A 26,162-nucleotide genomic window follows, 5' to 3' on the forward strand; every position below is an offset into this window, starting at 1 on the left:
GCTGCTTAGCGTTGAACAAAGGAAGCCACAAACAGCTAAAGAAGCCTAAACTAAAGTAGTGCTTTTGTAAAAGAGTGGCAAGTAGAAACCATTGTTGAAAGTTGGTCTAAATAAGTCCCAGAAAGTTTTCAGTTTCAGCCTGAACATGGCAACTCAGCCATGTAACATGGCAGTTTCAGCATCATGCTGTGGGGTGGTTTTGTTTAAATCTTGGATGAGGATGGTAAATGGTATTAAGATTATGGTAAGCTAAACAAAGAACAATCCTGGATTAAACTCTTCTGAGAGGCTAAAAATCACTGATACTGGAGAGGCTGATGAAACAGTTTCATGTAAAGCACATTTGTGTGATAGAATGGCCCAGTCAAAGTCCAGACCTAAATCCAATTTAAAAAATATTTTTTCTCCTCCTCACTTTAAAGTGAAGGACTCTTTGTTGGTTTATAATGGACAACAGTAGTAAGACACATTGGCATTTGTGGTTGTAATGTGACACAATGTAAAAATATTCAGGAAATATTTTATTGATGCTTTTTATTTATTGACCAGAACTGTTACAATTAGAATTCTGGTCTAAAAAAGATATGTTTGGGCACATGCACAAGTTCTGGTCTGCATTTGTGTAACGTACAAATGTTACACAAACGCAAAAAAAAAAAAAAAAACTAGAATATTGTAAATTTTGTAACTCATTTCAGAAGGCAAAACTGTTTCATTTCATCGATTCATTACACAGAATTAAATATTTATCTTATTTCTTGTACATTTGATGACTGTGACTTATAGATAATGTGAAAACCCAAAATCCACTATCACGGAAAATTAACACGGTATTTCAAAAATCTATTTTATTTTGTAAGATACCCGGCCGGAAGAGCTATTAATGACATCAAACAGGCCTATTTTGACGTCATATCCAGTGTGGCAGTTTCGCGCATTAACTGTGGTGTCTACCGGCATTATTTTCTGGTACTGTTTTACTTTATTTTAGTTGTTATATTGTAAATGTCTATTATAATTGAACAGTTTGCTGATGACAATACTGTTGTTCTTAATCCTTCCATTTTTAAAATGTATAATACTTTTATATGTAGAAGGTACCGACAGCGTTAGCCTGCTAGCTAGCATATCAAGCAAACGTAACGTAAATTCTGGTATTTGTTTTATTTCTGATAGCTGACTGTAAGTAGTCGGTCCCTCCTGACATGTTAACTCATAATCATGTTCGGAGCTAGTCTTTAACAGGAGATGAGTAAATAACCGCAACATAGACTTCATAAACTGTTTATCGGTGAAAACAAGGTGTGCCCTGTTGTTACCATGGCTTTTGTTAGCTGCAGGTGTTTGAGATCAACAGCTATTCCACTGCTTTTAATTAAATGAGCAGTGGATTTAAATTTAAAAGTAAAATGATTGTTGCTCGTTGTTTGTGTTAGACTCGTGCTGAAATAGTGCACATAAGAACTGTTTATATGGCTACACAACTGCTCTGCCAGGTCTTGGTTCCACGTTTTAAACTGCACTTGTACAAAGTTTGACATTAAATAAAAATAGAAATATTTTATGTAACGTGCATAGTTTAACAGAGGAATATTAAAGATGAAAAACAGCCAAAAATATCTTTGTTCAGCTCTGGATCCCACTATGGATCACTATGTTACAGTTTTGGTTTGCTGTAGGTGCAGTTCCTCGATTCCATCTGTCCCTTAAACTATTTTTATTTGATATTCTTTTCAGTTTCCCTAATATTGGCTGACGCTGATATTAATGTGGCTATATTGTGCATCACTACTTGTTAGCATAACAAGCTGATTGCTTGTTATGCAAGCAATCAGCTTGTGCACAACTGGAAACGTTTTAAACATTGGGATTTCTTGTAAGAAATTGAAAAGTGTAGTGGCTTTCTTTCTTTCAACCAGCTGATTGACAGTGTGCAGCAATGTGTCGGGAAGAGGTCAGTCCTCCTCCAGTTGCTTTCTTGCTTCCTTCCTCCTCCAGTTGTTTTCTTTATCCTGGAAACTAACCCGAAGTTAGTATGTAGCTATATTTAAGAAGTGCAACCTCATATCAAATTGGGTTTTTGCAAAGTGTTTAAATCACACGATACTGTACATTGTTGCCATGTCTCAGTTTCCACATGTTCTTTCTTCCTCCTCAGATTCAGAGCTTTTGACACAGGCAGCCATGGCCATTCCCGTTGAAATCATAAGCAAGGTGATAGAGCAAACGGCTAAGGTGGTAGACGAGCAGGTGGAGGCGCAGCTCAGCAAGCTGAATGAAATGGACGATGACGATCTTGAGAGGCTGAAGGAAAGACGATTGGAGGCACTTAAAAAAGCACAGAAGCAAAAGCAAGTAAGTGTGACACTTTACCCACCTGGATAGGAAACTGGAGGTGCTTTTAAAAACACTCAGAAACAGACGCGGGTGACTGGACGTTTGTATAAACTCTGTGTATGAAAGGTGCAGGTGTTTCAAGTTTAGATGGCCAGTTCAGTCAGATCAGTAGAAATCAAAGCAAAAGATTAAACTTGGTGAGGGATTCTGTTATAAGCTGGTGAAGGGAAATGAGAATAAATGACAATTTTCTAATTAAAGTTTGATAGGAAACCCCAAAGACATCTTTAAAAATACATACATTGAGGAGCAGTTATCTTCCTGAGAAAGTAATACTTGGACATCAATTGCACTTAGAAATAACAAACTTTTCATATTTTACTTGTTTTGAATTTTCTACTTTGAAGGAGTGGCTGTCCAAAGGCCATGGCGAGTACAGAGAAATCTCCAGCGAGAAAGACTTTTTTGGTGAAGTAAAGGACAGCAAGAATGTTGTCTGCCACTTTTACAGAAATTCAACCTTCAGGTAACTACACAGCATGTTGCAAACATTTGGTTTTAATATTTTAGTTTAGTTTAATTTATGACCACTGTTTTTCTAATAGTTGTTGCAGAAAATCTTTAAAGATGTTAGTGTTAAGTCAAGCAATGTTATTGGCTACCTAAAATACAATTAGTTTCATAATTTGTAAATACAATAAATTATATCTGAGGCATTAACTCAAACTTTTTAGGGAACTAAAAACTGCACTCATTAATTTTTTTTTTTTACTATTTTAGAATTAATGTTAATTAAAATAATCAATGCGGAAAATCTAACAGTTTATTCCACTTGAAAAAAGGAAAGATCAATTCCAACCTGAGTCGCTGATGAACTAAAACTAAAGAAATAAACTGCAAATCTACAAAAAAAAACAGTTTTACTTTTATTCTCAGATGCAAAATCCATAGGCTTATTCTTGCTGTGCAGGTGAGAACATTGTTACGTTTGCCATTTTGTATTTTTCTTCTTGTAGATGTAAGATCCTGGACAAACACCTGACTCTCTTGGCAAAGAAGCATGTTGAAACCAAGTTCATTAAACTAAATGTAGAAAAGGCCCCATTTTTGACAGAGAGGCTACGCATCAAAGTTATTCCTACACTGGCTTTGCTTTTAGATGGGAAAACAAAGGATTATGTAGTGGGATTCACAGATCTGGGCAACACAGATGAGTTTTCCACCGAGATGCTTGAATGGAGACTTGGCTGCGCAGATGTGATTAACTACAGGTAAGACCTGCAGAACAATCACTCCTCCATCTGTGGGATTTCACAAAGGAAGAAGTACGCATTCATTTTAATATCCACCTTCTTGTTTCGTTTTTGTAGCGGCAACCTGATGGAGCCACCGACAGGATCACAAAAGTCTGGCTCAAAGATCACAAAAGTGGAGAAGAAAAGTATCAGAGGGCGAGGTTACGACTCCGACTCCGACGACGACTGAAATGCTTTGATGTGGCTGGTTTTATCTCTCAAGGCTGTCTCTCCGTTATTTCCAGCAGACAGCCCTCTTTCATTGTTTTGTTTTCATCACCTACTCATACATTTTTTACAATTTACCTGATCTGTGATTTTCATCTTTTATTTAATGAAATGTTATGTTTTATATTTAGATCAGTCAAGATATTGCATATGACTAACTTGGACATACAGTAATAATAATAATTTTGTCATCCTGAGCAAGGAATCACACATGATGTGATTCACTGTTTTAGTCTTCTAATGGCCAATACACTTTAAGCCTTCTTTTTGAATCAGACTTGTTGGTTTCATTGCATTTTTATCAAGTGTTTCGTTAGAACAGAGCCTGTGATGCATGTGGGTGCCAAGATCAAATGTATTCAGTTTTTAGCATCAGAATACATTTATACATAACATGACCACGTAGCAAAGAGTTTCACTTGATAAATATTGATGTAATAAAAAGCAGTAAAATAATTTCACTTTCCTCCTGTGATTCTTGTTTCCACTGTTTACAGACGGGGTCCCAATGATGTTAATTGACATCTGATTTATTTTGAATCAAGAACAGATGCAGGCCTGAAAACAACCAAATCAAATTTTTTTCTTTTGAGTGCCTTGGAAAAAATATTCATGCAAGTCAAGACGTTTTCTACATTTTTGTCATGTTTCCACCACAGCACACCTTCACATATGACAGCTGGCTGTCCTGTCAGCTGTACCGATTCCTGGAGCCTTTGTAAGGGCTTTATAACATCCTGCAAAACTATTAATTTGCCTCGACTTACTTTCAGTTTCTTTTTATGCTACAACCACAAATTTCTGCATACTTTACTGGGATTTTATATGCTGGAACTATTTTTAGTAATACAAATTAATTGTGGCTTGCTTATGTTTTTCAACCCTTCAAATGTCTGAGCATTGTAGAACCATGTTTCTATGCAATTATAGCAGCAAGTATTTTGAGATACAAATCAGCCTTTTCTACAAAGTAAAAAAATTCAAACATTTTCTAAGTCAAGAAGAAAAACAGCCTAAATGTAAATCAGATTGTTGAGCAATTTTTACATTTTAAGATTTTCAGTGGCATTAAAACCAGACAATTCTAACGTGAATGTTTGAGACGAACCATTTCTGTTCTGCTGTTTTTAGGGTCGCCGTCTTGCCGCCCCAGTCTCAAAACATTAAACACTGACAAGCTTCTATCATCACTGAACAAAAGCATCTTAACAGTCTAATGCTGCCACGTGCCAATGCGGGGATGCAGTTTGTTCTATTTTGATGGTGGCAAATTGTAAATGTGACTTTTTATGGATTTATCTGAATAGTTAAAAGTATTTCAAATATTTCAATAGCCTGATTATATCCATGGATCTAGGAAGGCCAAATTCCTAGGTCCAACAGTCAGGATGTTCTGGATTTCTTTTATGTTCTCTATCAGGCTGTGACTGAGCAGCTGTACTTACAGTGAAATAAGATATTTACACACAGCGTGACTCTCATAGCTTTTCCCCCGATATTACACTGAACACATTGGAGCCGACACAAAGGGCACATTTACACTCTGATCATTAGGACAGGTATCGGTTCCTTTCCTCCTATGCTAAGCTTTACCTGTATAGGTTCATTATACTTTTAATTACTGAAACAAACTTTTCAATCATTTAGACATTTAGATACACCAGTAGTTTCAAACTATGTCTTGGTTATTTGTTAAGCTAGGTTTGCTGAGGGATTTCAAACTAATCCAATCACTACAAAATATGTCATTAAGCTCAAAAGACACCTTAGAAGAGAACAAGACTGGAACCTATTTTTTTATATTTCTTCCTATTTATTTATTAACAGCTTAAATTTGAACAAACATCACAGAGCAGAACTAAGACTCAATAGCCTTGTTGTCGACAGGTTGGAGAAGGCGACGTACAATCAGCTCTCCCTTGCTGTTGATGTATGTGTCGGCCATGTCCTCCTCAGAAGGGAGACCATGTGGAGTTTTCAGGGGCTGTATCCTTCATGCAACAGGAAACCGTAAAAGGTGGGAGACAATCATACAGTTATATACCTTTTGTCTCTATGATGAATGTGACAGAAGGCTTAATAAATCATTTTTTAAAGTGATCTGGCACTACAAATCATTACTTGGATGACTTAATCTGTAGTAATCTTCATGGTAATTTTTTTAAATGCCTGCTTTGATTTTGTTACTTTATTATTTAAAGCACTCTGCATTGTAAAGTAATCTTACCTTATAAGATGCTTGATAATTTTCAGTTGGTTATTAACTGAAGGTGTGTTTTTATGGATTACAGGTTTGTGGGCCTGACAGGAAGACAAACAGAGAGAAAGATTAAAACGTTGTCTATGCATTATATACAGTGCCATTTGTATTTATGATAGCTTAAGTGTTAGGTTGACAAACACTGTGTTCTTATCTTATTATTGAACAATTATTCTGCCAGCTACTAGTAATAAATAAATTATGGGCTTTATTGACAGGTAGACATAAAGTCCAGGTTGCACACGTGGATCAAGACTTGACTGAATATCTCCCAACTCTTGTTGCTCATTTTAGATGATATTAATAGTACCTTTTGAAGTCCAAAGTATTTCACGATGTTCTTCTCCCAGTATGGCCTTCGCATTGCACTTTTGACCCGGGTCACTATGTGCAGTTTGTGAGGTTGCTCCGGATCGCCTCCATACTTCTCGTGCTCTTTTGATCTCTCTTCAAAAATCTGTCAAACGGGAACAAACATTTAATTTCTCATCACAGACAAGGCAAACGAGCTGCAGCAGGTGCCTTATTTTTACACCACTTCGTAGCAGTGACAATGAAATGCATCTTACTCTTTTTTTCCCCATAAAATGTTGAAAATGAATATTAAAAAAATACATATAAAAAGTGACAAGTGTGAGAACATTGAGTATTTTTTCTTGATTCTCACCGTCTCTGGGATTCTTGATTTGGAAAATTTGCTGCGAGCGGGCACAAACCACGAACAAGGTGATAAAACTGTGGCGTCTTTCAATGCCTGCAACATCAGAAGAAATAGAGACTGTATTGTAGCACTGTGAGCCAGGAGGGTGGTATCTTTTCTGATGCACAAAATTCTGTGAAACGTCGACAACACAAAAAGTTTCTATATCAGATTAATCTTCCATATTCCGTATCTATTCCCCAACTGCAACTGTGTTTTCTCGGAGACTCCACAATACAATACAAAATTATTTGACGATTTTCAAATGATCCTACGTCTGAGAGTGTGCATGAATAATTGTCTCCCTGTATTGCTGGTCCTTTTATCTCTTCACTGTTGTGTTTCTTTGCAGCTTCGGTCGCTTCCAGCTTAACAACAGCTAAGAAATGTCTCCAAGAAAATGTCTCCATATGATTGATAAATAATTATGACCAGTAGAAGTAATATTTTGTACGAGTCAATTAGCCCAAATAGAGATTAGGGCCATCAATTATATAACATCTTTGAAAATAATAAAGAATAAAATTGAAATTTCCACGAATATGCCCTAAATATACTAAAACACTTACCTTACTTGTGAGAAAGCTCAAACTGCGGCAAATGCCTGACATATTGAGTTTGTGAGGCACAAGCTGCTACTCAGACGCAAGACGCCAAGGTTACAGCGCTGCTAAAGGCTAAATATAGAAAATGCTAACGTTAAGTCGCAATGAAGTTGAGAGCCTAATGTCTAACAATATTTACTAAATTCACCACCAAATCCTCCGTTCGAGAAAAATAACATTATACTCCAAAACAGCCTAAACACTTTTGTCCTGAGTTTCACTTGCACGAAGCTAACCGGAAACGTGACTGAGTTACATCTAAACTGTACCGGTTGGAAAACACTACTTCCTTTATTTATTTATTTTAATATAAAACTTTATTACTGGTCTAAAATGCACATTTAAAAGTTTAAGAATTCTATCTAGATAAATAAGCACTTTTTTATAAGTATTTTCAAAACTTTTTTCATCTGCGTATCTGAAATTAACAAATGAACCATCACCTTTTCCTGGGGAATTATTTTGCAGGAGCTCTTAGATAGCTTTCAACTTCTAGGCGAGTTCCGCCAATTTTTAGGTTATTTTCTTTTACAAATGAAGCACGAACCAGCGATAACATAAAAATAAATATTAAAAGGTAAAAAAAACATAAAGGAAAATGACAGAGAACCACGTGTCCGGGATGGAGGCTTCGGCCGTGTCCGTTCTGAAACGAGCCGTGGAGCTGGACCACAGCGGCCGCTTCCAGGAGTCTCTGGTCTGCTACCAGGAGGGGATCCAGCTGCTCTTAGACGTGTTGAAAGGTATCCCATTGCTCCTGATGTAAACATTAAAATTCACAACTCTCAGCTCACATGTTTCCTTCCGGTCTTAACAGCTTTGAAAGATGACTCAAAGAGAGGACACTACAGGGAGAAGATCAAGGGCTACATGGACAGAGCAGAGCAAATCAAATCTCATGTTAACCAGATGAAAGAAGGTACTGTCATCAAACACAGGACTTCCAGAACTCTCCATACCGCTTCAACATATTTACGTTTCCTCCTTCTGCATGTATGACGCGTTTTCCTAGGTTTTAATGTGGTAATTGGTAGTTGTGTGATAACATTTCCATGTTCAGAGGAAGAAATGAACAAGGTTCTGTGAGCTGTCCAAAGTTCTGGTTATTGTTTTTGAACCTCTGCTTTGAACCTCTCTATAACCTTTTCCTGCGTTTCTTATGCTGTTTGTTCTCTAATGTTCTCTAACAAACTTCGGACACTTTTCCAGAACAGTTGAATTTATGCTGAGATTTATTTTTACACACCTGACTGAATACAAACTATTCTTGTTACTTAAAAAATAAATAAAATTTATGCATTCTTTTTCTTTCACTTCACAATAATGCACCCCTTTTTGTTTGTTTATTACATAAAATTCTCGCAAAATACCGTGATGTTTTTGGTTGTAATGACACAAAACGTGGAAAATGTAAATATTTTTTCTCGTGCTGACAGATGGGAAATATCACGAGCAGATAAAGATCTCGGAGGATGCCACAGGCTACTGCTATGAGGCTCTGTTTAAACCATACATCAGCAGCGCTCTCTCTGAGATTTGGGTGGAGGACCCATACATACGTCATACCCACCAGGTATGATCCCTGTTTTTTCTCTTTTATTTATTATTGTGTGGTTTCTTTCTGCTGGATTCATTCATATTAGGCTTTGCTCAAAGATGGCAGCAGCTACTGTATTCTGATAATCAGGGTTACACTGTGATTCAATTTTAATTTTTCTTGTATTTTGCCACAAAATTTAAAGGAAACAAGAGTTGGTGCATTGCCATGCATGCAAATTCTGCATTGAAATACTATTTCTGCCCCCTTCTTTCTTTCCCTTTGCTGCCCGCACTGGATCCATATTCTTAGAGATAGAGTGAGCTAATAAAAAGTGGTGAGGATGTTGTAAAAAAAAGGAAGATACAGATAAGAGTAATCAAAATGTGGTTAAAAAAAAAAGTTAAATTCTTATTTCATAATATGAGATTTAGATTTTTACTCAGAGACGGTGTTTCAAAATTAAGGTTTATTTTTTATTGTTTTTGCTTTGGTGTTCAATTTATTCTAATATTCTTTAAAAGTCCTGTTTTTAAATAAAAAAATTTTCTGAAAATGTATCTTCCTACACAGCTATTGTTATCTTTTACTCATATGAATCATATTTAAGCTTTGAGTTAAACTTCATACAGTTTAATAGTTTGAAGTCTCCTCTCAGCACAAACGTGTTTTATTAATGCTAATTAAACCCGTACGTCTCCTCTGCACCAGTTGTACAACTTCCTACGGTTCTGTGAGATGTTGCTAAAATCGTGCGGCAAGGTGAATAAGATCCACCTCCTCACATCCCAGGATGAAGTAGGTTACCTAAATAATGAGCTGACATTGTGTGACGAATGTCAAGCAGTCACAGATGTTAATGATTCTGATGGGTTTTTTTGTCCAGGGTGATAACACCCAGCAGAGCAGCGCTCTGTCCGAGCTGAGGGACAGTCTGGGGGGTCATGGGGTGACTCTGGATGTTCAGTATTCCTCCACCATTCATGACAGGGAGATCAGGTGTGTCTTTTACCTACAGGGTGTTTTTTTTTTATTGTTTGCTTTCAGTTTGCAACTATGTGCAACGATGTTTTTTTTTTCTTGTGTTCAAAATGAGGAATTAATACTCTGGTAACTGTTTATAGGTTTGACAATGGTTGGATTATAAAAATCGGAAGAGGGTTGGATTACTTTAAGAAGCCTAAGGTGAGACTGCAGCTTCATATTCTGAGTAATCATCTTTTTTTCTGATATCTGTGGATGTTAAGTTCTGATTGTTGTGTCCAACAGGGCCGGTTCTCTATCGGATATTGTGACTACGACCTCAGACCCTGCCATGAGACGTCTGTTGACATTTTCCACACCAAACACACAAAAACTCTATGATATTCATCCTGCTCAAAATAATATTTTCCTCTAACTTCAGAGACTGACCTCAAAACCTAAACCGAAACACATCTGCAGTGATTTTAATTTTGCCTTAACATACAGCTTCTCCCGCTGGATTTTTCTTGCACTGGTGTGTCATAGCCAAAGTTGACAGGACTATTAAAACTTTCTTTACTTTAAGAAGTTCTTTTGAACACCCGCCTCTCTTTTGTCGTATTTATTAAGGTTGCTTTTATGAATCTTGTATGAATGTGTGATGGCATAAGCTGTTAAAATGCTTTAATACATTTTCTGAATAATTAAAATGTTCTTTTACTGATCTATAAATGCAACACTGTTTGTTTGTTTTTTTTTTGTGGTTAAGCAATATGAATAAAAAGCTATCTTAAATTCATAAAGCCATGATAATAATGGCATGAAGGATATTAGATAAAAATGGGATCTTTTAAAAATGTATTAATATTTAGTTGAAAAAATCCTACAAAAATAAATCTTTTCAGTCAGAGAGACCTGGTCAGTATGGAGAAATAGACTGAGACAAATAAGAGATATAAACATTCATTTGTAATAAAATAATCTTAACTGGGGTTGGGGTTAATAAGAAATGTCTCTTTGCTAAATTTCAAGATTTATTTGACCAGTTTACATACATTTGAGGGTTTTGTAGAATTACATTTTTGGTCCATGCAGGTCCACCTCTGAAACACATAACTTGTCTCCTTCCTTAATGGTACGAAGGTTGAACATTTGCATAGGTTTTGAACAGATGAATGTGGCAGCTTCAGGTTTGTTGTCCAAGGATGAATCAGACTGGTGGAGGACCACGGCTCTTTCCCCAATTTATTTAAAAAGTTTTTAGTTAAAATCTGAAAATGGCTAATTTACCAAAAAGGAAATAAATAAAGTCTTGTTTAAATAAGCTGTGAAAAGTGATTTATAGATGTGTAAAACCACAACACGTCTCTTTTAAAATGCACATTTAAAAAAAAAAGTTTCAAATATTATGTTATTGTATTATCAAATAATATATATTATTACAAATACTATGTTAGGAACCAAATTTTATAGTTGTAGTAAAAGACGTATTTTTATGCCTGTATATCTGATTCAACAAGAGTGGTATAAGTGGCTAAACATTGGTTTCTTTTTTGTTGATACAATCTCAAGCTTATCTTAAGGCACACTGACACCAGCTGTTCAACTGACTTTGACCATGTTGCATCAGCAGGCTGAGTGTTGTGTGTCACAAATTAAGCTATATATGCTAAGAAATCACGTCTTTGTTTACAAGCTTGATTTCTGTTCCATTATTGTCACGTGTTTCTTTTGTTTGTTTTTTGTTTATTTTCAATTAAATGGGGTTAAACTGACAGGGATGGAGGAATGAAAGGCTGGGATTACAGAAAATGTGGCGCTCATGCACTCATAAAAAACTGATAAAATTACTAAAAACGTATTAAAACTAACAAGGAGATTTTACCTATTTGTTTACTGAATCCCTCTTTTAAAAACAGGTAATGCGCTGTGATAACGTCTGTATTACCAGTCAACATGTTGACATAAAAAAAAATTTGTAAAAAATAAATTAATAAATAAAACCGGTTAAAGGAAAATAAAAATCTAAATGGTTTTCTAAAAGGTTTTCATGGGAAACCTTTTGCTTAACTGAAGGGTGACTCTCATGGGTTCACACGGCTCTGTGATCGGATTATCTATCAGCCTTAATCTCGATATGCACAGTCCTCATCTGGGTTCAGAGATGAAGAAATTATAATCCATGAGGAAACCTCCTGAACAAGAGACAATCACATGCAGTAAATAAGGTCAGTTTCCCTCCGTTTCTCCACAGCAGGGAGGGAAAGAGTTCAGTTCATGTTCTGATTATCTGTTTGTAGCGTAAACAATGTAAATAATCTACAATCACAGCATACACAGGTCACAAAACGCAGCCATGCATATTGGTCTTTATGTTTTAACCAGAGAGAAATCCATGAATGGACATATTCTTCCTGCTTCTCTACATTTATGTATTAGTTGAGAGGAATGTAGTCATTATTTTAATCTGATAGATTTGAAACTAATCATTAAGGAGCTCAGTTCTGTGTAACTGGATATGAAATGGACCTGCTGTCTTGCAAAGAGTTTATGGTGTTTTGTGAATTGACGCTGTAAATAAACAAAACTTCAAACAAACTTTTTATTTAAATATTTTTGCATTTTTAAATCCATTCTAAGCTACTTTATTTCACTCACATGAACCAATGCCTATATAGTGTAGTTTCTGGCTTTTTTTGTTATTTATACTTTGCTTCTTTTTAATACCATAAAAGAATGTCAAAAAAGTTAATGCCTTTAAAAAGACAAATTTTAGCCTTAGAAATTACCGTACCAAGAATATAAGACAACTAAATTATGACTGACAATTTCAATTTGTTTTTTGTTTTGTTTTTTTGTCCCAGACTTTTCTCCCTGTATTCATCTGGGAGAGCGAATGACCTAGTGTGGTCTATAAACAATCTCATGAGCCATGATTCCTGTGTGCATGCCCTCCTTCCAACTGGACTGGAGCTTTATTTTTTCCCTCTACTCTCATTTCTGGGCCTAAAAACCAGGTTAGCGTTTTATAAGGAGCTTAGCGCAGAGGGCCACAGTGTGCCACTAATGTAATAGAGTATCCCTCCCTCTCTCTCTCTCACACACACATTCTCATCTGTCCTCTTTTCTCTTTGTGCATTTGCTTATCCTGTCATGCAGTGACCTTCTCCCTCTGTTGTCCATTCTTCTCCCAGCTTGTTTTTTCCACTTTTCTTCGCTCCTTTGCCTCTGCTTCTGCAGATGTGGATGATGTCAGCCTGAGGGTTAAACATTAGGTCTGTCACACGGCTGAGAACTCCGACTGGAGACGAGGACAAACAGGAGGGAGGGAAGCCGCGCTGCTGGTTTGGTCGTTTGGTGAGTTTCAGACTGCATGGAGAGGGAGTGATTGAGTTTTTCCAGGTGAAATTCTTGGAAATGTTATGTTTTTGAATGAAATACTCCGATGTAGCTCTGTCCGTGGATTACTGTGCTGCTGTGAAATCTTACTAGAATCTCTATGCATTGTCAATAATCCACCAGATTATCCTCTTTTTCTCTAGATGCTGTTGTTTGGCTCTGTAAATATCACAACTTCATTTCATGTTGATTTAATTTTTAGCCTAAAAGCACAAGGAAAATTATATTTTAGGGTTACGCTTCCTGCCCCTCCCTCAATTGTCACATGGTTATCATGTGTTTGTATCCTTTTAAGAAGGTGTGCTCCATTAGACAAGGTGCAGTATGGACTTTGCATGTTTGCCTATAACCTGATCTATCTGGTGTTATCAGTCAGGCAAGCAAGATTACACCCTTTTGACTCCTTGACGACTGAGGCACAACAGCATGAAACACAGAGTGGCTGCAGCTCACAAAACACCAGAGCGACGTTACAATACAAAAATATACAAAACGCAGCCAGATTTAAGACCTTAGTCTTAAATCCTTCCAACTTGGAAGAGCTGGGAAGATTTTGAATCTCTTCTAGAATGGCTCTAGTGTTCATAAAATTCAATTTCACTCTTGCTAAAGTGTATACTTCTTGTCACTTTATATCCACAAACATAAATGTATTTTATTGGGGTTTTATGCAACAGAGCAACACAAAGGAAAAAGCATTTTTAAAAGATTTATAGAGGTATAAAATCAAAAACGTGTGGTGTGCATTTGGTGGTTGTCATCCACCATTTATCTTGGTATCCCTAGAAATAATATAATGCAACAAATGGCCTTCAGTACACACCTAGTCAGTACACAGACTCCACCTGTGTGTAACACAATCTCAACATAAAAGCAACCATTCAGTGAAGGCCTCAGAGGTTTGTTGGGGAACAATAGTGAACAAACAGTAATAAGAAGACCAGCAGAACAGCCAGGGATGGTGTTATGGAGACGTTTAAAGCAGGGTTAAGACAGGAAACAATGTCTCAGGGTTTAAACATGTCAGTGTTCGATCCATCACCAAAAAGTTACAAGTGTTTGGCACAACTGTACCAAGACATGGTTGCCTTGTAAATTGACAGCTAAAAAACATTTGACATTTGTGGAAGACTGGCAAGAGGAAAGTTACTCTTGAGAGAAAGTCATAAAAAGTCATAAAAAGTTGTTTGGTCTAAAACACTGTCAACAAATTCACCTTGCTCATCAACCTGAGTGCAGCATCCCCACAATAAGACATAGTGTAGTGGTGGCAGCATCATGATGTGGGGTTGTTTTTCTTCACAGGGGTCAGATGAGCTGTTAAGAAAACCTGAGCTGGAGGCTGACCATCCTGCTGGATATTGACCCTAAACATACATCTACTGTGCTGCTTTCCATCAATCAATAACATAAGATATGAACAAAATACATTGAAGTTTGTTGTTAAAAGAAGGCAAAACGTGGAAAAGTTGCCATTGAATAATCTTACTCAATACATTTCAGAGATTATTGGATTGTTGCAATAGTCACTATTGATCAAAGAAAATTCTGAACATGGCTACAAAATAAAAATTAAAGCCATTGCAGAAAATCATTTAAGAAGTGACCATATGAACGCGACTCCGTTGTTTCATTTGAATGTTGTAACGATGCCTGTTGTTCTGCTGCATAAACTTAATTGGTACCATAATTATTATACTAATAAGACCACCTGGATAATATAATAAATTAGCTCTTCTAAAATAGTGATTGCATTTTGCTGATCAGGGCAAGATGCTGCCCACCGCTGCCTGCTTTTCAGCAAAGGTTATTTCTGCTCCTGATAATCAGCCCTGTAATAAACCTTTGAACCGCATGTCTGTATTTATGCTTGAGAACAAAGAGCACACCACTGCTATGTTCATATCATTTTAAATGTACTCCACCATGGAAGAACAGCCCGCAAACATGGTATACGTGGAGTTTTTGTGGAGGCAAGTGCTTTTTGTAAATGTCTCCTCATAATAACACATTTTTGTCCTTTTTTGTATGTTTTCTTTTAAAGGATCGAACAGATGGAGTCGTTCTCAGGAGACAATGAAGAAGGCACAGAGGACGTCACAAGTAAGATTATCTCTTACAGAAAATTGCTAAATTGGAAGGGTTTTTAAAAAAAAAAAAAAAAAATACAAAATCAAAAGATTTTGGAGATGTGATAGAATTTGTTCTGCCTTTGTGTGAATCAGCCTGAATCTGCCTCTTTCTTGGCCCTTACAGAACGTAAAAGCTCCAAAATCAAGTCTCTGAAAAGCCGTTTCTTCAGGAGGGCTAAGAAGAAGGGTGCAGAGGCAGATGCCAAGCTCAGCCAGTCAGCTAGTGATATAACCGCTGGACAAGGACTTGGTTCAGATGAAAATTTAGCGTGAGTGCACAGCTGACAAAAAAGCTTTGCAAATAGTACATCTAATTTCACATCCTTATTCCCTCTCAATCTTCTATTCTCTGTCACTAAAAGTTCTCAGGGTACAATGGGCTCCCGAGCAATTTCCCACGAAAGCATCTTTCTGGATGACCAGGTCCTTTCGGACCCGGATCCAGTCAGGGTTTCATCTCAGGAGAATGTTCACAGCAAAATCAAATCTCTGCAGGTATGGCTTCTTGTTCTCTTTACGGGGAATTTAAGGCAGGAGCAGCACATTTAACAGCAGCATCCCGTGCTTTACTGCTGTAGATGAAGCTCCAGCTGCAGAAGATGCATTTTGGGCCACCGCCAATGGTTCTGCCAATCAGGAGTCCAGAGGAAATGGCTCAGCAGTCGGAGGACTTTACTTTCCACGGCTCTAATGAAAGCTCAGGAGAGGGAACCCTCACAAAGGTAATTCAGTATCTGATTTTTGCTTCACCAAGGTGTAGACTGAATAAATAAAAGCGTCAAATACAACAGTCCCAATGGAAGAGTGGAAGAAAAATCTGTTTCATACTAAATTTTATATTTATTTTACCAACACAACAGCACAATGTGTTTTATTAAGGAGGGGGTAATTGATTAGATAAAAAACAGCAATAAATTTTGTTTAAGTCACTGTTATGCATTGTTAAACCACATTTATAGTTCCTCTTCTGCACTATAAGCAGGCCTATAATCAAAATAAGAAAAAGGTGTCAGGATAAGATATAATTCAGAACTTTCCCACATATTGTATGGAAGCGTAGAGCTGTCAACCAGGCTAAAGAGAAATAGAGCAAAATTAAGTTATAACATAGGAACCTTTATTGTTGTAACAATGTACTTGTCACGTTTGTGCAAAATGCATATAATGTTATAACAAAAAAAACTTTCAGATTCTTACCACCTAACATTCACATTGTGAAAATATGATAATTTCTTGTGCAAATGTCAAAAAGAGAATTTTTGAACAATACGTTTTCTTGTTGAAACATAAAACCTTCTACGTTCAGTTGCTCCCTCTAGACACAGTCAAGATGCCACATTTCTCTTTTCTCAACCCTGTTTGGGTCCAGATACTCTGTAAATGTTTCACACCACCCTGAGAGACAACATAACCTGTCTGAATGCAGTTCAGCTGGTGTGGTATGCATTAATGGAGTTGAGAATGTTGTCACCTCAGTCAAAACAGACTCATTGTACCTCCTGTGCAGCTCCATGTGTTTTAAGTTCCTTATCAGTGTACGGATAATTATCACAGCACTGTACACAATGTTGAATAACAACATAATCTCTTCATGGCTCAATCAAAGCGTGAAATACAACTTAATCGGTTCTGGTTGACGAGGTATTTTCTAATTCGCTACTCTATCCCATCATAATTTAATTATGTTGTAAGGTAAACATATATTATATTCTAACAAGAAAATGCATTATTGTTTATTAAAACAAAATACCAACATAATTTACATGTTTGTAGTATATATTTTACTACTAGATAATATTTATAATTTAAGAATGTAAAAGGTTTTTGTTACAATGTCATAAATATGAATATTGTAATAACGTGACATATATTGTTCAGACGATTTTAGTATATTGTACAATCATGTACTATTTAATTTCCCTTTGGGATCAATGAAGTAGTTTTGAATTTGAATGAAAAATAATTTGCTAGAACAATGTAATATAGCTCCATTATTGCTCTGGCTTGTTTTTTTTGGTAGATGGTACTTCTGTGTTTTTGTTCATTACTGTTACAAACCTCAGTGCATTTTACTGGGATTTTATGTGACAGTCTAACACAAAGTAGGTCACAATGTGAAGTGGAAGGAAAATTATTTTACGGTTCTAAGAATTTAAAATACACAGGATGAATTTGTATTCTGCTCCATTTGCTGTTGTACCCTTAACAAAAATCACCTGCCTTCAGAATTTTCCCAATTAAGTAAACAGAGTTGAAAAGTGTGGTATTTAATCGAGCAACCACTGCACCTGAACCTGAAAATAACATTCCCAATTCAAGACTTGGGAGTGGAAGCATCATGCTTTGGGATGCTTTTTTTTGTTTGTTTGTTTCAGCTGGGACAGGACAGATAGTCAGAGTTGATAGGTAGATGAAGCTGAATGAATAAAAAGTCCTGGATGAAAACCATGTAGAGGCTGTGAAACTTATGAGGCTGGGCTGGAGCAGAAGCCAGGGCTACATGACTATGGTCTATCAAGTGAACTGCTTATTCTGGGTCGAGACCTGAATTCAATAGAGAATCCAGGCCATCACATGAAAATTACTGTACACAAATGTTTTTCCTACAGTCTTAATGAGCTTGACAAAATTTGCTCTGAACAATGGGTCAATTTGTTATTCTTTTGATATGCAGTGCAAAGTCTGCAGCCGTAGTTGCAGGAAAATGTGGTTCTAAAAGCATTTCCTTGTGAGTTGAACACAAATGCACATCATTCTGTTCACATAAATGGAAGTTTGAGGTTTGAATGTGAAAAATCTCAATTCATGGATATATATGCTTTTTCAAATCATAGTGATCAATGATTTGTTTTAAATGCTATGAAGCGTGACCTCTTGCCTTTTCTTTTCAGTCAACATCTCAGCCAACTTCTCCTCCAGTCTCGCCCATCTCAAAATTGGCTCAAACAATATCACCGTCCCAAATGCCTTCCCATCACTTTTCTGTTTCTGGACCCAACTATTCATCACCAGCTACAGCTGAGACTCCGGTAGACTTCAGCACACCAGCCGAATTCACCGCCTCCCTAGATACATCTGCTTTACGCCACAGGATGTCGATCAAACCTAGAAACCAGAGAGCCAGTTCAAAAAGAAAACCATCTTCTGGGGTGAGAATCCACATCTATCCTCACAAAGACAGCGCTAAAAGTATACATTTTACTGTTTTTCTTCTCTTTTTAGATTGAATCTGGGTCTCCTTTACGGGACCTGAGAGTCCGTGACCGATTTGAGCGTGTTCAAGAACAAGAGAAGGCGGTTGTTGCTCAAGAGGGACAAACAGAGGAGACAGACAAAGGACAGGCCAATCTTTCCCAGCTTTCTCCACTAACATTTGAAGAATTGTCACCAGTTTCATCTGAGGTTGCATCCAAATTACCCAGTCAGGACAATGCTCTTCCTGAGACCAAAGCCTTCCCAATTCTTCGAGTGAAGCCTCCAGGGCAATTGGATGCATCGCCCACTAAACGGCCACACTCATCCTACAATGATTCAGAAATCAAAGAGAAAAAGGAATCGGATTTGGAGAGCCAAGTAACGTCCCAAAACAAGAGAAATACTTTTTTTGCCAGCATGACTGAAGTGTCCTCTGAGCAACTCTCGCCATTCAGCTCATGGTTGACATCCAGGTCACCTCTTGCTCAGCAACAACAGGCTAAAAATAATGAGGACATCTCAACAAGAATAAAGACACAATCATCAGGATCTGACTCCTTTAATTTGTACAGAAACTGGGATGAAGAAAGACCTCGATCAGGCAGTTTCACAGGACTCCTGGAAAAGTCTAAGCCCAGGACTAAATCATTCGGGGTAGCTGAAGAGAAAATTGCAAAAGAAAGAGAAGAACTAAAGAATTTAACAGGATTCTTGGAAAAACCTGAAGCCAAATCTAGATCATTTGAGGGGATAGAAGATAAAATCACAAGAGAAGAGGAGAAAGTTAGAAGTTTAACAGGAGTCTTTGAAAAACCTGAAGCCAAGAAAAGCTTGGCTTCAGAGAAAATCACAAGAGAAAAGGAGGAAGTTAAACGTTTCACTGGATCCCTGGAAAAACCCGAAGCCAAGACTAGAGAATTTGGGGGAACAGAAGAGAAAATTACGAGAGAAAGAGAGGATTTAAAGAGTGTCACTGGATTCTTTGAGAAACCTGAAGTCAGGACTAAATCATTTGAGGGAACAGAAGAGAAAATCACAAAAGAAAAGGAGGAAGTTAAAAGTTTTACAGGATTGCGGGAAAAATCTGAAGCCAAAAGTAGACCATTTGGGGGAACTGAAGAGAAAAACACAAGCAAAATAAAGGAACTTAAAAATGTCACAGGATTCCTGGAAAAACATGAAGCCAAGATTAGATCATTTGGGGGAGCAGAAGAGAAAAACACAAGAGAAAGAGAGGAACTTAAATATTTTTCTGAAGTCCTTGGGAAACCTGAAGCCAAGACCAGATTATTTGGTGGAACAGAAGAAAAAATCACAAATGAAAAGGAGGAAGCTAAACATTTTACAGAGTTCCTGGAAAAACCTGATGTCAAGACCAGATCATTTGGGGGAACAGAAGAGAAAATAACAAAAGAAAAGGAGGAAGTTGAAGGTTTTACAGGATTCTGGGAAAAACCTGAAGTCAAGACTAGACCATTTGGGGGAACAGAAGAAAAAAAGACAAGACAAAGAGAGGAACTTAAAAATTTTACTGGAGTCCTTGAGAAACCTGAAGCCAAGACCAGATCATTTGGGGGAACAGAAGAAAAAATCACAAGAGAAAGGGAGGAAGTTAAAAGTTTACAGCCTAAAGGAAGCCCCTTTGCTGCAGACAGATCCACGGGCTCATCTCTTCCATGGGAAAGAAATCTCAACTATAAAAAAATAGAACCAGTGACAACAGCCAAAAACTCACCCTTAGACACGTATGTCATAGAGGCAGCGAGAGTGGACGGCACTCCGGAGATAGTGGATGAGGCTGTGGAAGCAAAGGAGCTTCCGGAGGATGAAACAAGGACACCGTTTGGCGTAAAGCTTCGCTCCACATCGCGCTCATTCAAGTTCCGCTCTGAAACAGCCTCTCAGCGCCATTCAGCGACGCTGCTGTCCGATGACCAAGATGTCGACACAAAGAAAAGACAGAAAATGGTCGACTGTTCCAGTCAAATATCTGAAAAGATACTAGCAAACACAAGCAGCTCCCGCAGATCACCAGGTGAGTCTGTCACAACTGTTATTTTTATCATTTTAGAGAATAATTGATTTTCTCAGACTCTCTGGTGCTCTTCAAAGTGGGAAAGACAGGAAAGCATTCTATTGAAGCAAGGCAGATGGGCTTTGGTCTTCATAAATCAGGAAAGGACTGCAAAAAGCGACTGGCCTGAACTTGTCTATTGACCCATTTAGAGTGATAAATGAGAAGAATGACAGAAAACCAATGTAAATATATGACATCAATATGTCATATATTTACTGAGACTTCACTTCACTGAGACTTAGTCAGATGGTACTGAGACTGAGGATAAGCTTTTCAATCTGGCATATAACAAAGGATGAATATAAGAATAGGCACCTCACGCCCAGTGCTAAATATAGTGGAAGATTTGTGTCGTTTGTTTTTTGTTTTGGAAAACTTATTGGAGCACATGGCTTCATTTAATTTTTGAAACACCAGGACATTCTGAATAGAACTCTAGTGCCCTCTTCCAGAAAAGTTCAGATGAATCATCATTGAGTTTCTCAGTAGGGCAATGACCCAAAACATATTGCCAAATTAACAAAGACATATCCAGTTTGCTCTATGACATCAGTCCTCCTATGTAAATCCAAGTCACAAACCTATAAGGTAACCTGAGGAGAAGAGTTTAATTGAGGACCCAAAATGCTGCACAATGTTTAGACTGTCCAACGACGAATGCCCACCAGTTATTTTAAGGCTTTTGATACATTTTCACCCTGTGAAATTTTTTTTTTTTTAAGTTTCTAAATAAAAAACACACATAAAACTGCACAGACAAAATAAGGATTATATTTGCAGTTGATATTACATTGATAAGATAAAACACTATTTAGTGCAGATTACAGACACTGCATGTATTGAAACATGTAGTGTGTTTTTGCAACTTTTGCATAATTTTAGTACTCCAGTTAAACATTGCATGCTGTGCAGCTGTGTCTTCATAGCAAGGTCCCACATTGTAAATAATCAATCCAGAAAGATAAGACTTCTTGCAATCACACAGGAACTTTGCACCCACTAAAATACCACTTGGCTAACATGTCTAACAGAGTTGTGTCACTCCTCAGATCCAGCTCCTTTCGGCGTTACCCTTCCAGTCAGGCGCAACACTTCACTTGAAGAAAGTTCTCAAACCACTCCCGTAGAAGTCCAAACAACTTCCATGCACCTAGCGGAATCTGAAACTGCCCCCCAGGTGACTCAGCCTAGCTCACAAGCATCCTCATCTGATGTGTCCTGGATGAGTTTGGCCATGGAAAAGACCAGGAGTCTCCAACATCTTTTGACCAGCAGATTTCAAAGAGATTTTACTGGCACACAAACTGGAGCTCGGCCTAAAAGCCAAGAAGAGACAATCACTGGACCTCAGGTGCAGAACCAGACAGTAAAGATTCAACAGAGCACACCACAGCTATCATCAGACAAAATGAAAGAAGAATCCGTTCAAAGCAGTGGCGAAGAGCAAGCTGTCAAACCCTCGGCACCAGCATCTCAAAAGAAGATGACGCTGATAACTCAGTTTGAGTCATGCAGCTCTAGAGACTCTCCAATCTCTAGACAAATGAGTCAAGGCCAGACGCAGCCTAACAGAGCTCAATCAGACCCTCAGGCCATCCCAAGAACAACCCACTCTCCATCACCCTCATCTCCTCTAATAGGCAACACGTCTCCATTTACATTTACACGAAGGAACGCGCCCCAGTCGCTTGCACAGCCTAATCAATCCTCTCCCCAGCAGCAAACCTGCTGGACCAGTCAAGGTCTCCAACCTGCCACTCAATTCAAACATGTACCTTCAGCTCTGGATTCAGAACCTGCAGTCACATCAGCTGCAGCTCCCACTCTTGACTTTGCCTTGGAAAGAAGAGAAAAAGAATCCAGTGTTCCGAAAGAAAGTCCATCCCTCGTAAGCAAGCGGGTACTTTGGACTGGATCAGCAGCCGACAGGGTTGCCTTCATGGAGAAACGGGCAGAATGGACAACGCCACCATTGCTAAAGGAGGTTAGTCGCACTTTGGTGCGGTATCCCTCTTGTGGAACTGTCAGTAAAGCTATTGTAACACAACTTGATACTTAAATCAGATAGTTATACAGAATAAATTATTTAGATTCAAAAGTTATATTTGGTGCTGAACTAATATGTCATTTTATCTGAATAGTAAAATAAGTCTTTGCTAATTTTGTGAAAAATAAATAATTTTATACCTTTCTCAGGTGGAACAGAAGAAATCTCAAGCACAAATGCAGACCTCGAGTGACACTGACACTCTGGCTTATCTTTTCCCTCTAAGCAAAGATACAATGGAAATTAGACAAGTGGCAAAATCAGCAGGTATGTTGGCACACGTTTGTCATTGCAATACAGTACCACTTCAACATTTATGCACCCTGTTACATTGCATCCACAAAGACTTTGCAACATACCAACACAAAGCATAGAATAATTAGTAAAATGATACATGGTTTTCAGATATGTTTACAAAAGGTTGATGTACGTCTGTATTTAGCCCCCTGGTGTCAGAATGTTGTAACCACCTTTACCTGCAGTAAGAGCTGCAAGTCCTCTGGGAATGTCTACTACTAGCTTTGCACATGATTTACTTCTCTATTCCTCTTTGCAGCATAACCTAAGTTTAGTCAGATGATATGAAGAGTGTCTATGAATATTAACATTTCAGTGTTGTCACAGATTTCAGGTTGGATTTAAGTTTAGACTTCAACTCGACCATTTAAGCACACGAATGAACCTTGATCTAAACCACTGGTTCCAGGACATTTTGTGCCACCTCACAAAATACTAGATTTTCCAGGTGCCACAGTACTGTTGAGGCATTTTAAAGCAGTCATTGGAGTTTTCTGTTTATTATTTGTCACATAAAAGCAAAAGCATTTATATTCATTTGCACTTCATGTTTTTAAGTAGAACTTCCTAGCTTGAAAGAAAAACCCCTGATTGAGAATTTCAAGCAATGTTGAGGTTGGGGTTTCTCACCAACCCCAACCTCAACATCCAATAGAGCTGCCATGTTTTAGTGGAGAGAAAACAAATGTATTTACATGAGTTTGGATTGTTGATTGTTGGCATAGCAAAACATGTTTAAGTTGGGTTTGACGTTATTTTCTGACTCACATTTTAAATTCGGAACTAAGTGGACTGCAGCACTTGAAGATTCACTGTTATCTGCTTTCTTTGTTTCTTCGAACCACTTTCCACTGTCATTCCCTTCACATATGTCTTCAAATTTTTCAGTTTCAATTTGTGGATTAAAAAGGAACATCACAAACAAATGTAAATCCACCTACATGAACCACAAAACTGTTTTCACTGTGCTTGATGTAATTTGGCATAGAGCTGTTTGAAGCAAAGATCAATGTGCTTGAACGTCTTATTGTTTTAAATTATTTGAACTTATAGACTCTAAATTAAAGTGACAAAGTATCCCCACAGGATGATACGATCACCACCATGTTTCACTGAAGGGAAGGTGCTCAAGAGTATGAGCAGTGGTACTTTAGTGTCAAGCACAAGGTTTGAATTTAGAGTAATAAAGTTCGGTTTTGGTTCTATCTGACCAGAAGTTCCCCACGTTTGCTGTGTCCCAAATATGACTTGAGGCACATTGCAAATAGTTTTTAGTTTAAATGTGCAAAATGTAGAATGATTTGAGGCACTGTGAGTTTATAGGTGCTGCTTCCCTAATATTGACAATGGTAAGCTGAGCTGTGTTGAATGGTTTTCCCTCTTTGCATTGTGTAGAATCCAGCCCGTCCAGGGTTATAGAAAAGCCTCCTGAGGACAAATGGACCCAGAAAAATGTGGAGTTGCCCTCCTCCCCATCTTCTTTACTCACTCGTTCATCAGCGCTGCATTCTGACAGCAGCCAGCCGTCCTGGATGGAGCTGGCTAAGAGGAAGTCAATGGCTTGGAGTGATAAGAGCACGGGCTAAGAGGGGAACCTGAGAGATTTACGGGTTCTGGAAACAAGAATAAGTACTGATTTGAATGAGAGAATAAGATAAAGGTTGAGTAAAGCTGCCTGGAAGGTGTTGATCAGATGTGGTGGAAAAATTTTGCACTGTTTCTATGTAATCACAAAGTTTTATTGTTTTAGGAACAGAAAGAGAGACTCAGTAAATTCATTTCATTATGATCCCACGTCATAAAAAGATGTTTATGAATCGTTACTAATTATATTAGACAGTTTATTACTGTAAAATGTTTATGATAATCAAACAAACACATTTTATTAGTTTCTCTTATCGAACATTTTATTTTCAAAGAGCTGAGCAAAAATAAACAAAAGTTATTGGTTTCTCTAATTTTATGTCGAGAAATTTAACTAACAGCACCATCTACAGGCAAGGATACAACAGTCTACCAGAAAGAGAACTTCATTTTCTTTTTCCCATTTATAGACCTTGAATTAAGAAAACTAATCATAAATAAGGAAAAGTGAAGATGGTTCAAATCTATTTCATTGCTTTATTTTGAAGCTCCAGGCATTCTGAGCAGATTCTCCCATGATGTCTTTCTTTGACATTTACATACAAAAAAGCTGATGAGAATCGTATTAATAAGGTACAAACCATGGTAAGGTTTGTAGCTTACCATGGTCAGTTAAGATTTTACATGGTATAAAAAATCTGTCTTTCTCATACTTTACATCTCTAATGAACGATGTGGTTGTGATTGATTGACATTTTTATTATTCATTATTAATTAGCCCTTTGCATAATACATCAGCAGATTTTATAAATTATAAATTGTATTGGGAAAGGATGTCTAAAAATTTTTTCTTTTAATGTATATTTTAAATTTGGTACTTAAATTTAAGTACCAAATTTAAGTACTGTTTACTTAAACAAACCAGAGGCATGTTTGCTTACCACAAACACGCCTCTTGTGCAGCATAAAAACATTACGAGTATATTAAATGACATTTTGATGTGTAACTTTACTTTATTTGCTTTGATAATGAATAATATAAAACAGCAAAATCTTGCCCCAGGTGCAAGACAGCCAAGTTCATGTTATTTCACCTATGACATGTCAAAATGTGTGCTATCAAATAAGGACTGCATGGCAGTTTACTAAATAACCTCCTATGATATACATTAATGTACATAGAAAAGTGGTGAAACTTTTTATTATCTTGTGTAGATACTTGCCTGTACCTAACCTAACATAGCGTTTTACAGTTTAGGTCTCTGCAAGTAAGACCTAAAAGATGGGTCATTGCCCAGCAGGAACAGAAAAAAAACCCAAGACAGAATGAAACAGCTCATTAAAAAGATTAATGTACTGCAGGACCTGCATAATTTACGATAACATCGAGATATTTCCTGCAGAGCACTGAACTCTCCAGATGGAAGTGAGAGCCTATCTAATGAACAGGAAAACATTTCAATACTCCATATACTTCAAAATTATAATCTCTCACCCCCTTACAGT

At 37.4% G+C, this 26,162-nt stretch overlaps 4 protein-coding genes across 5 annotated transcripts; 3 read left to right on the forward strand and 1 right to left on the reverse strand.

Annotated features, from left to right (window-relative positions):
- The first annotated feature begins 886 nt into the window (after positions 1–886).
- On the forward strand, positions 887–4,316 carry txndc9 (thioredoxin domain containing 9). The gene is made up of 5 exons (XM_005798046.2): positions 887–969; positions 2,159–2,355; positions 2,745–2,863; positions 3,354–3,608; positions 3,708–4,316. Exons 2-5 carry the CDS (start codon positions 2,185–2,187, stop codon positions 3,820–3,822), a joined length of 660 nt encoding a protein of 219 aa, XP_005798103.1. The 5' UTR covers positions 887–969; positions 2,159–2,184; the 3' UTR covers positions 3,823–4,316.
- A 1,347-nt stretch (positions 4,317–5,663) lies between these two features.
- On the reverse strand, positions 5,664–7,675 carry mrpl30 (mitochondrial ribosomal protein L30). The gene is made up of 5 exons (XM_005798047.3): positions 7,390–7,675; positions 6,788–6,874; positions 6,431–6,577; positions 6,088–6,161; positions 5,664–5,851 (listed from the first exon to the last, which is right to left on the reverse strand). Exons 1-5 carry the CDS (start codon positions 7,429–7,431, stop codon positions 5,719–5,721), a joined length of 483 nt encoding a protein of 160 aa, XP_005798104.1. The 5' UTR covers positions 7,432–7,675; the 3' UTR covers positions 5,664–5,718.
- Positions 7,676–7,868: 193 nt separating this feature from the next.
- On the forward strand, positions 7,869–10,653 carry mitd1 (microtubule interacting and trafficking domain containing 1). The gene is made up of 7 exons (XM_005798048.3): positions 7,869–8,168; positions 8,243–8,344; positions 8,862–8,998; positions 9,674–9,760; positions 9,849–9,961; positions 10,087–10,147; positions 10,232–10,653. The coding sequence occupies exons 1-7, from the start codon at positions 8,024–8,026 to the stop codon at positions 10,325–10,327; spliced, it is 741 nt and encodes a 246-aa protein (XP_005798105.1). The 5' UTR covers positions 7,869–8,023; the 3' UTR covers positions 10,328–10,653.
- A 2,396-nt stretch (positions 10,654–13,049) lies between these two features.
- Positions 13,050–25,663, forward strand: kiaa1211l (KIAA1211 like). 2 transcript variants are annotated; one of them, XM_023337245.1, is made up of 10 exons: positions 13,050–13,282; positions 15,369–15,427; positions 15,581–15,725; positions 15,819–15,951; positions 16,035–16,178; positions 18,348–18,605; positions 18,679–20,686; positions 21,778–22,712; positions 22,925–23,042; positions 24,468–25,663. In XM_023337245.1, the coding sequence occupies exons 2-10, from the start codon at positions 15,379–15,381 to the stop codon at positions 24,656–24,658; spliced, it is 3,981 nt and encodes a 1,326-aa protein (XP_023193013.1). In that variant the 5' UTR covers positions 13,050–13,282; positions 15,369–15,378; the 3' UTR covers positions 24,659–25,663. The 2 variants fall into 2 exon arrangements, with proteins under 2 accessions (XP_023193013.1, XP_023193012.1); XM_023337244.1 differs by lacking the exon at positions 13,050–13,282 and adding an exon at positions 15,181–15,274.
- Positions 25,664–26,162: the final 499 nt, after the last annotated feature.

Source organism: Xiphophorus maculatus, chromosome 7 (genome assembly GCF_002775205.1).
Source record: "Xiphophorus maculatus strain JP 163 A chromosome 7, X_maculatus-5.0-male, whole genome shotgun sequence".
In the NCBI taxonomy this organism is placed as follows: Eukaryota; Metazoa; Chordata; class Actinopteri; order Cyprinodontiformes; family Poeciliidae; genus Xiphophorus; species Xiphophorus maculatus.

Bases quoted from the DNA above. Each gene is read 5' to 3' on its own strand.
- txndc9 (XM_005798046.2), top strand. From the start codon at position 2,185: ATGGCCATTCCCGTTGAAATCATAAGCAAGGTGATAGAGCAAACGGCT. The intron at 2,864-3,353 runs GTAACTACACAG...TTCTTCTTGTAG, and splicing joins TACAGAAATTCAACCTTCAG to ATGTAAGATCCTGGACAAAC. The intron at 3,609-3,707 runs GTAAGACCTGCA...TCGTTTTTGTAG, and splicing joins GCAGATGTGATTAACTACAG to CGGCAACCTGATGGAGCCAC.
- mrpl30 (XM_005798047.3), bottom strand. From the start codon at position 7,431: ATGTCAGGCATTTGCCGCAGTTTGAGCTTTCTCACAAGTAAG. The intron at 6,875-7,389 runs GTAAGTGTTTTA...CTGATGTTGCAG, and splicing joins TGAGCTTTCTCACAAGTAAG to GCATTGAAAGACGCCACAGT. The intron at 6,578-6,787 runs GTGAGAATCAAG...CCCGTTTGACAG, and splicing joins AATCAAGAATCCCAGAGACG to ATTTTTGAAGAGAGATCAAA.
- mitd1 (XM_005798048.3), top strand. From the start codon at position 8,024: ATGACAGAGAACCACGTGTCCGGGATGGAGGCTTCGGCCGTGTCCGTT. The intron at 9,962-10,086 runs GTGTGTCTTTTA...AACTGTTTATAG, and splicing joins ATTCATGACAGGGAGATCAG to GTTTGACAATGGTTGGATTA. The intron at 10,148-10,231 runs GTGAGACTGCAG...TGTGTCCAACAG, and splicing joins ATTACTTTAAGAAGCCTAAG to GGCCGGTTCTCTATCGGATA.
- kiaa1211l (XM_023337245.1), top strand. From the start codon at position 15,379: ATGGAGTCGTTCTCAGGAGACAATGAAGAAGGCACAGAGGACGTCACA. The intron at 22,713-22,924 runs GTTAGTCGCACT...TACCTTTCTCAG, and splicing joins CGCCACCATTGCTAAAGGAG to GTGGAACAGAAGAAATCTCA. The intron at 23,043-24,467 runs GTATGTTGGCAC...TGCATTGTGTAG, and splicing joins ACAAGTGGCAAAATCAGCAG to AATCCAGCCCGTCCAGGGTT.